The sequence below is a fragment of the Platichthys flesus genome, chromosome 4 (assembly GCF_949316205.1).
Source record: "Platichthys flesus chromosome 4, fPlaFle2.1, whole genome shotgun sequence".
NCBI lineage: Eukaryota > Metazoa > Chordata > Actinopteri > Pleuronectiformes > Pleuronectidae > Platichthys > Platichthys flesus.
This window is the reverse complement of record NC_084948.1, coordinates 2,059,841-2,075,530: the sequence shown is the minus strand read 5'-3', so window position 1 is coordinate 2,075,530 and position 15,690 is coordinate 2,059,841. Positions and strand designations below refer to the sequence as shown.

Here is a 15,690-nt window from a genome sequence, read left to right as displayed (position 1 = left end):
TTTGCTTTAGAAATCATCCATGTCCAGTATCAGGCACTAAAAACTACACTTCAGTTTGCGCCTCACTCCGTCATGGTCACGGACAGAAGCCCTGAGGTGCACCACAGGCACATCTTGTTTGCCGCACAGATAAAGATGATAAATGTCACAACATGGAATGCTTAAATGCTTTGTTCTCTCCAATGTGATTTATGCTGAACCTTGCCTACGACTAATACATCTTCAAGAGCTGTCCTCGGTAATGGATCCACCCGAAACTCCAACAGGCCAGGGCTACTGTAACTGTTTGATTTACACACTCGGCATGACATGACGTTGGAGAATAATTTGTGCAGTCATTTAATGGGATTCTGTAGGTGACTTCAAATTGTCGTTGGAGCGGTAAAAAAAACAAATGGGCTTAAAAAACAGTGTGAAGAAAAACTGGTTGAAGCAGCATGAATGTGATGCATTAGATATGTGAAGATTGAGGATATGAATTCAAATTACAAAGAGGATTTCACACAATTCCACCTTAATGATACCAAACACAACTTAAATGATGCCTTTTTTTATTAAGTGCATTTAAATACATAAACACACACTTTTACATGGTATATGGTAAAAACGATTTTACACAAACCTAAAAAAAAAAACAGCAAACAAGGTCACCAAACAAGCATTGTATTTACATCAGAAAAATACTGGACTTTGCATATGGAGCAACAACAAATAAAAATAAATCTTTATAAATCGAAAAGAGTGAGAACACTTAAAATGACAAATCTTTGCAAGGAGTACACGGATGAGTCAGTTAATAACATAATGTTGAAGACAGCATTACGTTCATGCAGCTCTAACGTATTGATTCAGGTAGTCACGCAAAGGCTGCGAGCTAAAAAAGAAGTAAAAAAAAGCTGCTGATTTACTCCCTCTGAGATTCTGTAGCAACTTAACATACTTAGTGGGCTCGCAGCAGAAAGCAGGAAAAAGAAGATAAGGAACGGCTATAACATCATACATACAAACTATTTTAATCCAATTTAAAACAGCAGTTAAAAATACTGTTTTACATATATATCTGGCAGTATCATATATCTTATACTTTATACACATTTCTACAGTATGATACAGGGTTTGTATGGCTTGGCAGACCTTTTTCAGTTGGAAACAGAATGCAAGGAAATCATGAACACGGTTGTGCCTTAAATCTGTACCTACGCACAGTTTCTAAACTTTACAATCTTCACCAAAAAAAATGCACGTGTAATAATCAAAAATTCACTCTAGAAAATATACTTGCATTTGTTATATTCATCAACAGTTTAAAAGCTTTCCTCTGAGACCGTCAAGGCACTGTAGCCATTTTAATATCCTAAGTTTATGGCAGTGTAGAGAGATGTACTGTATAATACATAAATACAGAGAGACACAAGGCAAACGTTTGGTATTTTGGCTAATGCACTGTGTGAGGCAGCTTTCTAGATCAGGTGTGTGTGTGTGTGTGTGTGTGTGTGTGTGTGTGTGTGTGTGTGTGTGAGATCTTGTCATCACAATGACTCAATGCTGTGATGCATGTCACTGTGTGTTAAGGCTTGACTGACCTATTTGGATTTGACACATTTACACTCCTCTTACTGTGGAGCCAGGGCCAAAGTTACACCAGTGCAATCAGTGTCTATGCAGGTTAGCTCTTTGTATGGATCATATTCCAGTACACCCAAACAAAATTTAAAGGTGACATTAGGTAAAGAATGGACACTGATATGTCTCCAGTCAAATCCCTAAAGCAAATGGCTCTAAACACCACACAGGCTGTGTTTATCTTTCTTATTTTCTAATTATTTTTGAAGTGATCCTGAGGCACTATTTGTTTTCAGGTTGGCTTAGTCTTTGGTTGCGTTGTTGTCGCTTAGCTTTCTGCGTGAGTCTCTGATTGCTTGAGGAGCGGCACCTCTCGCTCAGATTCCTCCAGCGCTCGGGCCGCACTGTGAGTGTCTGAACTGAGATCTTGAGGTTCCAGCTGAGATGCTTCCGCTCTGCAAGCCAACGGCACCTGGTCAGCCTCCCGGCTCATCCTCTCCTCCTCCTCCTCCATCTTCATCCTTCGCTCCTCAGCCTCTATCTCCTCGGTGGTGGGAATGGAGTTCTTCTTGGGTCTTCCCTTGGGCTTAGTCGGGGCCTCGTGACCTCCTTTGAGCACCTAGAATAACAATAGACAACGTTAGCTGACTGCTCCTGGTTATAAATGGCAGCAGCAGTCAAAGGCAATGCTCGCTATTATAGTAATTAAGAGAAGACATATTGCTGCTGGCCGCCCCTCGTGCACTGATTCATCTTTAACGATTTGACAATTTTTTTTTTCTCTGAATTGTTGACCCTTCTGCCAAAGTGTTTGCTCACACTGCCGTCATCATAGGTCACACCTCACACTGCGCTTTGACTTTACACACCCTCTCTTCCTGCTATGCTGCGACATTACATTTCCTGCTCTCACCAACATTACATTGAGCACTTGGTTAGCATGTAAATTAAAAGACTTCTGGGAGAAAAGAAGAAGCTCTGATCCATTAATGACAAAAAAAGATATGAAATAAATACAAACATGTAACCTTCAGTGGCACATATGAGGGATTTAAAAGACTTTTGATTCACCAATTTTCCTTTATTCCGAATTTTCTGTCCTTTGTGGAGGACGTTAACGCTTGGCCAAGATCTGTCATATGGATCATGTACAGAGCAACTGCCTTTCAGGGTTTTCTCTTATAACAATGATGAACCACTTTAGGAAGATCACATTTAGCATCCAACTTTATGTAAAATTACATTGATGTCACTCTGCATTGATTTTATGTAATTTACAGATGTAGTATCTGTTCATTCACATGCTCCTCAAAGGGCCGCATTTCTGTGAGAGAAGTAAAAAGGTCTGGACAGGAACTAGAAGAGGAAACATGCAAGGCTTAACTGTGGTGCTACCACTTACCATTTTCTTCCACTTCATACGTCTGTTTTGGTACCATGTTTTCACCTGGAGCTGTGTGAGACCCAGTGTCTGGGCCAGGTCTAACCTGCAGAACCAGAAAGAAATACAAGCTGCACATTAGACATAAGACATTTCACACACCTACTGCCAACTATTATATTAGTAACAGCTTTCTAAAATCCATTTGCTTCACTTTTTCAAAAAAGCTGCAGGTTTCATGCCAGTCTACCAAAGACACCATGTATATTGTTAATGTATTCATTATATACATATCATAGTGGGAGATCACCAAACGCTCATTGGTTTCATGTTATATCATTTTAAAATTCCATTTTAATTAATGACTATGACGACCTGGTTGGTACAGTAACATTAGAGCTACTTGTGCTCTTACCACAGCTAACAACTGCTACACTGCAACAACTTGTGCATTTGATTTACTTATTCCAAGGTGGTTTTCATTTACCAACCAAGTTTTCATAAAAAATGTGTAAGGTGTCGTTAGTAGGGAAATCCTTCAAATTTCAATTTTAGTGCTGCAAATCAGATTTATTTTTATTGATTAAGAATATCTTATTTCAATTAAAAAAAAATTACTTCAGTTTGTTTATAAGTGCTTTCGTCTTTAGCCCATTTTGACAATACTACTGATACATTATCATTTGGGTCAATGTCATCTTTATAATTTAATTTCTAGTCTCCAGCATTGCAAACTCAACCTCAGCATAAATTACAAAACTTTTTCACCAGCCTTTATTCTGTCTTTGTTTCTCGCAGTTAAGCCCATTTGCTAATAGCTCGAGTTTGACACTGTATACCTGCAGCTAGAGGAAACTGTGTTTGAAACCACTGAGGTCAGTTACCCAATCACAGTAATTGTAGCTGGATGATTCTAAATGTTTCCACCACATGTGTTGATCCATGACTAAAAGGGCTATTGGTTTGTGGGAAATGTGATAGCTCAGGAAAGGGACAGACGGAGTAAGAAAGGCGTTTGTTATGGGGAGGAGCGGCTTTCGAGGGGTTTTTCAAAGGATATTTCCTCTTCCCTGCTCGTCTCGACGTCTTTAAGAGTCAGATGAAGGGTTTCTCTTACCCACCGACCACAGAGTGAAAGGAACCGAGCTTCATTTGATGGTGAAAGTGGAAAGGAGACAGGGAAAAGCAGTGACAAAATCTAAAAAGTAGAGCGGCGACAAATCCCTGAGATTCATGGGATCATCTACACAACCCTATACCTTACATAAAGAGCTGCCAGTGTGCGTGTCATAGCCTGGTCTCAAGCAGGGCAGTGACCGAAGGTGACAAAAAGTAATTGCAGAAGGAAAAAACATCCCACTTATGTATGCTCTCTAGTTCTCAATGGAGGGAAACCACACACTTGGCGAAACCGTATTTTGAGTTACTCCCTCTAGGCAAGACCGCCATTTTGTTCCAGTCTCAGACCTTTTTAATGAGGGAATCTTGGCTCCCACTACGCTTTAATAATAATAATAATAATGATGATGATGTGTAGGATGATGAGAAGGATTAAGGCATTGATTATTATAATTGGAAACTCTGTAAAATCATTATTGCTCTACGATAAAATTATTGTAAATCTTTTTTCAGGGATAATTTGGGTTGTGGTTCCTGCTGCTCCTCCATGCACAGTCTTGATTCCAGACCGAGGAGTTCCCAGGCCAAGAAAAAGAAGGGAAAAAAGTGAAGTCATCTTTGGATCACAACAATCCAAAGTGGAGCACGTCACACCTTTTGATGTGGGGTTTAAACAGGGGGGACTTTCTCCGTTGATGTTTTTCTAAAAGCAGGATATTTAATTAATTTTGAACACAGTGTCAGAATCAGATATTTTGACAGGACACAGTATTTTGGCACAGCTACCCGTACAGTGGTTGGTTTTGATCAGAGAGTTGTGCTCTGCCCTGGGGCTTCTGCTGGAAGATGAGTCATGGCACCTTTCCAACAAGTGCAGGCAAGCCAAGATTTGATATATTTAATAATGCATCGTGGGAGTTTTCCCCGCGGAAGGGGACATAAATAGCAAGACAAATCATTTTGATTTATTCAGAATATGCAAATGTCTTTTCAGATTAGATATGGTGAGCAGATATGTTGCAAAGAGAGTTTTGAATCCCTTTAGATTCATACTACTGTATATATACTCTATGGACATTGACATGAAAATTAAGTGAACTATTTGCCGTTTGTTTGCATATATGTAGTAATTTGACAAACAATGTCGTTACATCTCAATCCATGTAAAGCTGAAAAAGTCTTTACACTAATACCAAACTAATCGCTGGGTTGATCCGGTTATGTTGTTGGAAAAAACATGTGAACCTCTGTCAATCTGGAACCGGATTGGAGGTGTGGCTTAGAGCTACTTTGATTCGTAGAAACATTTTAAGTTTGCTGTTTGCTGCCAATGTGAGCCATGCATAGTAAAAAAAAGAGATCTCATTATCATAAAGCTGGAAAGGGTTACAAAGTTAAAAGAGCATATGAGGTAAAAACTAAAATAACCATATAAAGAGAAGTTATTTTTGCTCCTGAGTGAAGGTTGTGATTTGAAATTCTTCTTTGATAGCAGAGAAACACTTGACAAACTGCCTGATTTTACAAATCTGAGCTATCAATTACGTGTTAAACCTCCTCACTGTGTTTTAACTGTGCATAAGAATTATATTGATATAGTTTGGGCCTGTGTTACATTACTATTGTTGTAAAATTAAATTACAATAAATAAGTAAAGGTTAATGTTTGGTTGCCCAGCCCTAAATTCACCATTCACAAATCATCATTTATGGTTGCATGGAGCAAGTCGTCCATTGTAGGACACTATAAGAACGCATGCTGTTGTTCGCAGTAGAGCAGCTTGACACTGGAAGTTGCTAATGACATTGCTAATGACACAAAAAACGTTTTGTGGACTGATTACATTGACTTTCATTTGTTTGGAAACAAATGTGCAGCCCGACCTGGTGTAAAAGGCTTTCTGCATTCCAAGATGGAAAGATCAACACAAAGGTGAAGAACAGAGGAGGAAGCCTGATAAATAAAGGCCGGCGCATGCTTCTGCGTTTTCACGGGCCTGTAAGCGCAAGAGCCCTACCGGGCCCCTTACGTGCCTACGTACCCCTTCTTGCGTGCGTCGCCCAATTTTTCTAACTATACGGCAAAGCTCCGCAAGAATTACTTGGTCTGCGAACTACATCCTTTCCAGAGTCACATTTACGGTTTCATGCCCCATAATACCCGCAGAAACCACGGAAGATTTCGAAGAACGAATGGACCAAATAGAAGAGCGTTTGGCAGAAGAGATCCGAAAGTATGATCACTTGTATAACCCGTCACTGACTGGCGGATTCGTCCGCCAGAAAAAGGCTAAGAGGAGCCGGAGTGGCTATGTAAATAAACACTCGACGACGACTGCCACACACAAAGAAGACGTCTCTAAGGCTGTCTTTGACAAAACACGTTACTCCTCCTAGTGTTCTGGCGGGGAATTGCTTTGCAACATGCGCAACGCTTGGAGAAGCATGAATGACAACGAGTCCTGCGACAGAGCTGCGTGAAAAGCTGCAGACGCAGTTGCAGAAGCATGCGCCAGCCTTTAGACCAGCTTTGCTCCTACACTTTCTCAAATCAATGTAATTTTAGTTGTATAGCCCATATTCACAAATCACAGTTTCCTTTAGAGCTTAACAATCTGTACAACATGCAAAATCCTCCCTCCTTCCCACTCAACTAGGGTGAAGATAAACGACCAAAAAATTTTTTACCAAGGGGATAAAAACCTAAAAGAGCACATCAACAAAACAACTTAAATGGGGAGGAGTCTCATGTGTTTAGGCAAGTATGCAAACAGAATATGTCTGACCGAAAGGAAGGGTTATGGTGGTGCATGCAGGTTGGCGTGAGCTCCGATGAAGCTGTGCGACGCGGCAGCACAATGAGCCTGAACATTGCAGAATGAGTAAATAATGGCTGAGTTGAAGCACCAGGAAAAGCTCTTTCATTCCTTCTGAAAATTGTGCACTGCAGCTACAGGAGCTACAGGAAGCTGCTGTAGCAGAAAGAGGTCTGACCAGCTACTTCATCACTTACTTTTTATTGGCAGGACTGCATGTGATTGTTTACTGGGTGTGCTCAATAAAGACACAAAAGATAATGACAGCTTTTGTGCTATTATCTTAAAAGCCTTGTGTTTATCTTTACTTTTGACTTGGATCAAGAACACATCAGATTTTATGACCAGTTATTCCAGAGAAACCAGGAACTTCCAAAAGGGTTACATACTTTTTTGCTTTCCACAGTATGAAACAACACATTTGAGTAACGTGGGTTCACAAGCAGTTTTAAATTCCTAGTGCGTATGTGAGGGGAAGCTTTTTACAACATTTATGGTCCAATACTATTCTGGGCTAAAATGGAAAAGTGGCCTGTGGGCCAAATATAAAAGTAAGACGTTCAATAAAACTTGAAAATATGCCAACCTCATGTCGGGTCCCAAAAATGACCCAGAACATGAAAGTTAAGACCGAGACCGCCAGATATTTACATGCAGCTTACTTCATCTTATCGTAGAGAGCTGAACGTGCTTCATGTGCACCTGCACATGTGAGATGATTGGCAGTAAATCAATGTAATACATTTGTGTTTGCTTTTATTGGCTAGCGTCCCCGTTTTCTTGAATAAGTCACTGTTTCTTTGTTGGGGCCTTTTTCTTCGCTGGGTTAAAACGTTACTCTTGTCTCAACTAGAATGCTGAGGTAATGTTCTGGCTTAGAGAAATTCACATTACATGAGACGTTCCCCCCGTGGGATAAATTAAAAAGAAAGAATATGATGTTAGTTTAACCACTGCGCCATAATTGCACTTGTGGCTTTATGAATGTGTGCGCATGATTGCACTGTACTTTCAAACTGCTCTCTCTGCCAGGTATGCAGGTTATCAAAATGTCACAGTTGAGTGACACCTATATGACTCTGGTAGCTTTCATGTAGAAATTTAATAACTGTGATGCTGGTTACCTCTAACACATCAGTGGTTTGTCTTCATCACTGTGACTTAATCACAAAATAATTTAAGTTAGCTATGAGGTCAGCGCTGTCATGATTTAGTATACACGCCTTATGCAGAGTGTTCTTTCAGTTCTCAGTGTGTGTTTGTTTGTGAGTGTGTGTGTTTGTGTGTGTGAGTGTGTGTGTGTGGCTGTGTGTGTGTGTGTGTGTTTTGATGACTATAATCTACCTAATCCAATCTACCTATATCGTTTTCAGACCTGAACTCTGGAGAATGTCTTGAGAATCTGGTCCGGTATTTCATAAAAGAACAACACAACAGGTGTTCAGGTGAGGTGGGGGGGATGTGGAGCAGCGGTTACATGTTTTTGTTTGTGTACAGCATAATTGCCCTTTTCACCGAAAGCTCTCATGGCATCTTTGTTGGTGACTTCTTGGTGAGATATTTGTATTCTTTGTTTTTTTCCAGTTGTGTGTCTGTAGTGTGATAGAAACACTACCGACACACCCACTTGCTTACAGTGAGACCTTTGGAGCTGTGGCTGGAGAAACTCCAGAGAAACTCATGACTGTCTGGACATTTGCAATCTCACGTGCAGGCCCTCCGGAGAATATCCAGAGATTCTAAAAAGGTCAAACTAGGTCTTTATGTAGCTATCCTCTATCCAATCAGATGTGAGCGTTTGAACTACACTGACCTGTCTGGTGTGGAGAGGTACTTCTGCTTCTGGAACTTCTTCTCCAGGCCCATCAGCTGGAGCTCGGTGAAGATGGTGCGGCTGCGGCGTGGCTTCTTAAGGTGGGGTGTGCTGCGCTCCGTCTCCGACTCGCTGCTGATGCTGAGGGGCGTCTGGCTGGGCGACGGCTCGGACCCCCGCGGATGCTGCGGGGAGAGCAGGGACAGGTGCGAGGGGACCCCGCCTGGAGACTGTGGCTGGGGGAGGTGCGGGGGCATGTTGGGAGGCTGCCGTGTGATCACAGAGAGGAGCGGGTAGGCCCGAAGTGATGAGGAGCCTGGAGGAGCAGAGACGGTGCGTCAGATGACAGAAACAGAAAGAAATGCATTAAGGTGGAGTGGATAAAACACAGAGGAGAAAGATTATGCTATCCTTCTGATTCACAGTAAGTTTTTAGTGGGCTCCTCTGTCACCTCGGTTGTACAGTTATCGACCGGTTGTAATTGCTGAGACAGCTACAAATTTAACCGCACTGTTTGCTGTGGAGAACGTTATGCTTTTGACCTCCTCCATGTAGAGGGCCGTGACCTCGATGACGCAGGCTGTGTTTTTCACCGCTTCCCATGAACCCTTCAAATGAAGGATTATTTTTCAGAGGTTGTTAAATGATAACTGGCTTCCTAACACTAAACCACAAGCACACACCGAGCCTGACAAAATCCCCCCCCCACACACACAAATTCAGACACAGACTGAGCTGCAATAAAACCCCAAAAACTAAATCAAACGCTGATGAACTAATAAAGTTTTTTTTAACCCTCTCTCTCTTAATAGTCTCTCCCCCTCCTATGAATGTGCACAGTCATACACAAACACACACACACACACACACACACACATATTTTCTCTTTATCAGGGCAGACAGAAGCAGCAAGACGCCAGAATCAATAAAAAGTAACACTTGTCTGGAGCCGAGGCGGGAGGGAAGGAGACCAGGAGGTTGGCCGACAGGATGTGATGGGTCAACCAGAGTGAACATAATATCTGCCAGAAAAATCCTCAAAGCGTCAGATATAAAAAAATAATCCGTAAAAAAAAAAGGAATTTACAAGCAGCAGGCCCAGCACAGCTCACACTGTAATGGTCTGAAAAGAGGACACATAGAGTGAGATAAAAAGGTGGACAATGGAGCAAAGAAAATAGGAGGTTGTCACCAACGCACGCTCATACACACACTCACACACACACACACACACACACTGCATGTGTGTTCCTGTGCGGTCGATATTTCGCACTAATCTCCCTCATTGACCATAACAGACAACATGAACACTTGGAAACCACGATTTTCTTTGCTAGTTTTCTGTAATTTTCTGTCTCTCTTGTTTTCTCCCAGAACATATGGATTTTAGCACACGATCCGATGTAAGTCAAGCATGAGGAGTCTCAGTGCTGCATTCACAGTTGCTCTCTGCACACATGCAGACACCAGACACTGCCTTGGGCTCATCATGACATCATAGTAAGGCACTGAGGTCATCGGTAACCCTCCAGCATTTAGAATCCTGCTGTTGCAACAGGTCTGAACAAGAAGACTCCTCACTCTCTCTACCCGCTTATATTGCTTTGAATTTTTCTCCCAGCACTTATCTGTATTCATGTTAGATGTCTGATATCAGTTGATCAGTGGGTTTGTGCATGTACTCCTTTATATGAGGGATTTCACATGGATGTCAATGGAGATGTGATTCATGTATTACGATAAGAGACCAAGAGTGAGAGGAAACGTTCAAAACATGAAACAAACTGCCAAGCAGCCCCATGTGGCAGGGCACTGGGTTAAGATGAGATATTTGAACACCCCATATATCACATCAAAGTACAGTCATTTTCTGAGTTATGTTGGATCAACTGTGGGATGTGGAAGATTTGTTATTCTGGGAGAAATCTTGGAATTCTGGAAACATGTTCAATAAGATATCAAAAAAGTTTTGGGTATACATTTGAACGTATGGATCCAAGACTTTGCATACCAGGTATATTCTTTGGAAGCCAGACGGCCAGACATTTGAGTTGCTCAGATCTTAATGAAATGGCTTTATCTTCTCGTGAAGGCCACAGCCCCTCAGCATAATGCAATGGAGACACAGAATAAAAAGAACTCTTTATTATGGTTGAAATTACTGTGAGACTACAGCTGAAACCAGACAGATTTAACATCTTAAGCTATGACAGAGCTCTAAGCATCTCTTTTGGTTTTTAATCTCATTTATACAAGTGTCTTTCAATTCCTTTTATCAGAATTGTAAGTACACCTATTTGGTTTAGTGGACTACTCAGAGATAAGTCAGGGGGCACGCCTCACAAGATAAAGTATTGAGATAATCTCGATATGTTTATACCTCAATATGTATTCTGTCGCATTATCTGTGGAATGCATAAAAGGTTTTTAAAAAAGAGAGAGATTTGAGAAATGGCAGCCACAAAAGTCAAGTGGAAGTGTCAGTCACGTCAGCCCCGAATGAGAAATAGCGTCTGCGTTTGTCTTCGGGGCCATCAGGAAGTGTCTTGTCAACAGCGAGCTTGAAGTTGTCTCCGGACAATCCCTCGGAGGAAGTGCAAGAGAGGAGGAATAAAGAAAGAGCGAAAGAAAGCGAGCAAAGCGAGAGAGAGAAATGTCAGCCCTCGTGGTGACTTTCCACTGACAGCGAGAAGGTCTCTCTCTCTGACATGTTGACAAGTGCCAGAGTCCTGTCAATAATCTACAAATAAACTGTTTTGAGTGTAGCTGCAGCCGGGGCCATGCGGAAGGCACACTGATACTCTTGATAATCACAGTGGGAATGTGAGGACTAGCACAAGTGCTTCTTGGAAACCATTACAGAAGACATACCTGCTAAGAATAGATCTAAGAAGAGCCCTTTGTTAAGCTTTCCTTTTTCATACCAACAATTGGCCAACAATTGTTCACATAGTCGTTATGGCGTTATCCTCATTTAGTAGACCACATTTTTATTATTTGAAATGGCTGTCAGGGAACATTTGAATTTTTACACCTGCATGACAGATTCATGCAGCAGCTTTTCGAGGGCACACTTTCCCCTGCACTCATCTGTTTCTTATTTCTTCTTCTCTGCCTCTTTCTTTCTCAGAGGGTGGCTGAAGTGGAGGATTCACGGCTAAGCTACGACATGTGTTTGTGAACTTTTGTCACGTTTTGGGTATAAACCGCTGGTGACAGCTTGAGAGTTTTTCTCAGTTAAACAGGTTTTTGTTTTTGTTCTGCCTTGCTCTTTTGAGTGAGCAAATAAAACGCTGGAGGGTGGGAAGGGCAACAGGCCATGCAGCTTCTATATCTGTCCTGACTGATTCGCTATAATTAGAAGCATTCACCTTCGAGACATGACAGATTAGATCGATCTGTTCTGTTGATTTTCAACAAATCAAGAACGTCTTGCTGACTTTAATTGTCAGTAGTTTCTCAGGCACACACTGGCAAACGTCTTTAAAAATGACTTATGAACACGAGCCTTAACTGTTTAATGAGAAACCTAATACGCACAGGTCTTCTGTAACGTAAACTGCTTTTAGAAAAGATTTATTACTGATCCTTTGTCCCAATAGAGAAAAAAATCTGATGGCAGCTAGGAAGTGACGAGTAGATGACAGGTTGTCAAGCATTATCTTTTACTGGGGGGGAAGCCGTGCACAGGTTTTGTCTTTGTGTAGGTGTGTACTCTCCTGTGTGTGTTGATGTGGGTGTAATCAACCCTTTCAAGATGGCTTTGTGCTTAATGGGAGGCTTTATTGTCTGCAGCAGATTAGGGTTTAAGATGCGATGAAAACCCTTCTTTTTGCTCACTTAGATTTGTATAAGCCCTCAGCCGGGACACCGAGCCACTGAGCGCTGGCCCTCAGGCTGCACAGACTCCTCCTTTTTCTCGTGTTTTTATTTTTCATCATGCTGTCAGGTGAGATTATACCTCAGTTGATCCTAATCTCTTTGCCTCCTCCAGAAAACACCACTAAAAGCCCTGCCCTGGGTCCCGCTGAGAGACAGGACTCCAAATGAAATATTATAACCTGCCATTGCGTCACTCGCTGTTCAGCAACAGTTCATCAACGTCTCTGATCCGTCTGTAACTGACGGGGAATCAACTCCAAGACAATTAGCCACTGTGAATGTGCTAAATTAAGCTTGGTGTTCCGCCACTCATATATAAAAATAGACTGGGCCGCCATAAGAGAGATGAGAAAAGAGTCAGGCGTAGGAAAATGCCTGACTCGCTGATGCGCTGAGAGGCGCATCATTGATAAACAACACAAAGAGAAACAAGTGGATTGTCATCAACTCCATCTCACAAACATTATTGCCATCACTGTCTTTCAGCAGCCTCCACTGGCAGCAAGAGGTTATAGCACCACCTTCCTTTTTGCCGGATGAAGAAGTCAACTTTTCATTGTTGAGGGAGCCACAGCAGCAGCTCAGGGGCCGGACGCCTCCTTTTCGGCCCAGGCCCCCGTAAGCCTGCCAGCTTCTATATCCAGCACTCAAAAGCCATTGATGTTGGGGAATATACTGTGTCTCACACCCCCACGGCTACAAATAAGTGGTGGGCACAGTGTTCTGATATGCACCGCAGGTCACTCTATCCATCCAAACAGAGGGGTGCCAAGGCCCTGCCATAGTGCCCTCTAGCATGTACGCCTGTCCATATTGGAGGGATGAGGGAATAGCTCAGACCTATTTTTATTCACCCGCCGCTGTCATCATCAAATTGCAGTGGCTATTATTTCAGACTATAGGGCAATTACCCTAATGGTTACTGGAGCGAGCAGTAGCCGTTGAGTTATTTGGATTTATCTGGAATTATAATTAAGAATCAATCAAGAGGTTTTGTTTTGACAAGGTAACATGTGTTGTGCCAACTGAGCTTTGTTTAGCTATTTTGGTCATCTATCTCTCTATCTAACCGTCTTTCTATCTATCTATCTATCGCACTCTATCTAACCATCATTCTATCTATCTATCTAACCGTTGTTCTATCTATCTATCTATCTATCTATCTATCTATCTATCTATCTATCTATCTATCTATCTATCTATCTATCTATCTATCTGTCTGTCTGTCTGTCTGTCTGTCTGTCTGTCTGTCTGTCTGTCTGTCTGTCTGTCTGTCTGTCTGTCTGTCTGTCTGTCTATCTATCTATCTATCTATCTCTTTCTGTCATTATCATATATATATATATCTATCTGTCTATCTATTCTATCTATCTACCAATCCATCTATCTATCTATCTATCTATCTATCTATCTATCTATCTATCTATCTATCTATCTATCTATCTATCTATCTATCTATCTATCTATCTATCTATCTATGTGTCTGTCTGTCTGTCTGTCTGTCTTTCTGTCTATCTGTCTATCTATCTATGTATCTATCTGTCCATCCAACCATCTACATACAACCTACAACCCTCTTGGTGAGATGGATATAAAATAAAGCACTACACAAAGTATTTAAAGTTTTGATAATTTTTAAAGCAAATGTGATTCATTTAAATAATTTTTTGTTTGTTTCCTTCCTTCAGTTTCTCCAGTATTAATCAAGCTACATAAATGTGAAGAACAGTTTTTTTTCTTTTATCAGTGTTTTTACAGGGCGCTGCTACTGGCAACGCACCATGAAATCCCTGTTTCCTGCCCACAGCTCTGGGTCACATATACTTCTATGTGACATTAGAAGATTAACATCATACAATCGTTCCGTCTGCAAATGTCCAACAGAGGCTAAACTCATCAGCAAAAAAGGCCTTTGATTCAGCAACAGCCACATTACAATAATCACGTCGGAGTGAGATTGATTTTAGCTTTACTTAATATCTCACTGATCCTTTCTTTTTTTTTTACTGTAACTTATCAGTGCAGGTATTCATCATCTTGCCCTCAAGCATCACTGACATTCACTGACACTTCCATTGTCAAAACTTGACCTGCTGTGATTTATAAAGTTTAGAGTGAGCAGCTTCAGGAGGAAGCAACAGCCATTGTAATCATGTCTTTTAAATGTTCTCTATGAAAAGGAAATTAAATAATGATGGAAACACGGGATGAATTTAAGTAAGGACACATTGTTATGCATTGTAATAGATATAAGGATCAATATGTTGATTTGCACACTTGAATGCACAAGGAATTATTATTTAAAAAAAGTTGAAATAACAACTTTATCTCAGCTCTCAAAATGTGTCGATACATTATAATCCAAAATACACTGCAGGGCAAAAGTCTTGAACTAAAATCAATAATATAACTGAGATAATACATAAAAGTGCCAAAAGTTGCGCAGATAAATAAACATTTACCTTTTCTTTTTTTACATATAAATATTTATAATAAAAAGAAGAGTTGTCTTACCCGAACATGAGTGGAGAGGCTTCGGCCGGACAATGAGAGAAGGACACACCGAGTAAAGAGAGAGCTTCTCAAAATAATCACAAGTCTCCTTGGAGAGGATTTCGTCTATCATGAACGTCTTGTAGCGCCGCCTGGCAGCCTTCAGCTGCCCGGGGGAGGAGAGCCTCAGCTCGGCTTGACAGTGCATGATCGGCCCCTGAGCGCCGCGCCGGTACCTTCCCTGAACAGTGCGTCTGTGTTGTTCGGTGATATCTGTCTGTCTGTCTTAGGTGCACGTTAACCCGCGGGTGTGAGGGTCGGTGCTGGAGGTTCAGGCGTTTAAAGGAGTCATGGTTTCATGTGTAAGAAGCGGTGAAGTGTCGCGCTGACGATCAGCAGCCTTGAACTTGAGCTGCGCACAGCGCTAAGGAGGGAATAAAGTGAGAGGTGCTCACACCCACCGCTATATAAACCGTCCCTGAACACATCGCTGCTGCTTCATCTGGAGCCATGCTCTCTCTCTCTCTCTCTCTCTCTCTCTCTCTCTCTTACGAATACACTCATGTACTGTACACTCACATGGCCATCTCCCAAATACTCCCCAATACATTCAAATAATTTAA

The 15,690-nt window shown here is 41.5% G+C and overlaps 1 protein-coding gene across 1 annotated transcript; it reads right to left on the bottom strand.

Moving 5' to 3' along the window:
• Positions 1-552: 552 nt before the first annotated feature.
• barx2 (BARX homeobox 2) lies at positions 553-15,464 on the bottom strand. Its single transcript, XM_062385282.1, has 4 exons — positions 15,089-15,464; positions 8,692-9,007; positions 2,966-3,050; positions 553-2,182 (listed from the first exon to the last, which is right to left on the bottom strand). The coding sequence occupies exons 1-4, from the start codon at positions 15,273-15,275 to the stop codon at positions 1,892-1,894; spliced, it is 879 nt and encodes a 292-aa protein (XP_062241266.1). The 5' UTR covers positions 15,276-15,464; the 3' UTR covers positions 553-1,891.
• Positions 15,465-15,690: the final 226 nt, after the last annotated feature.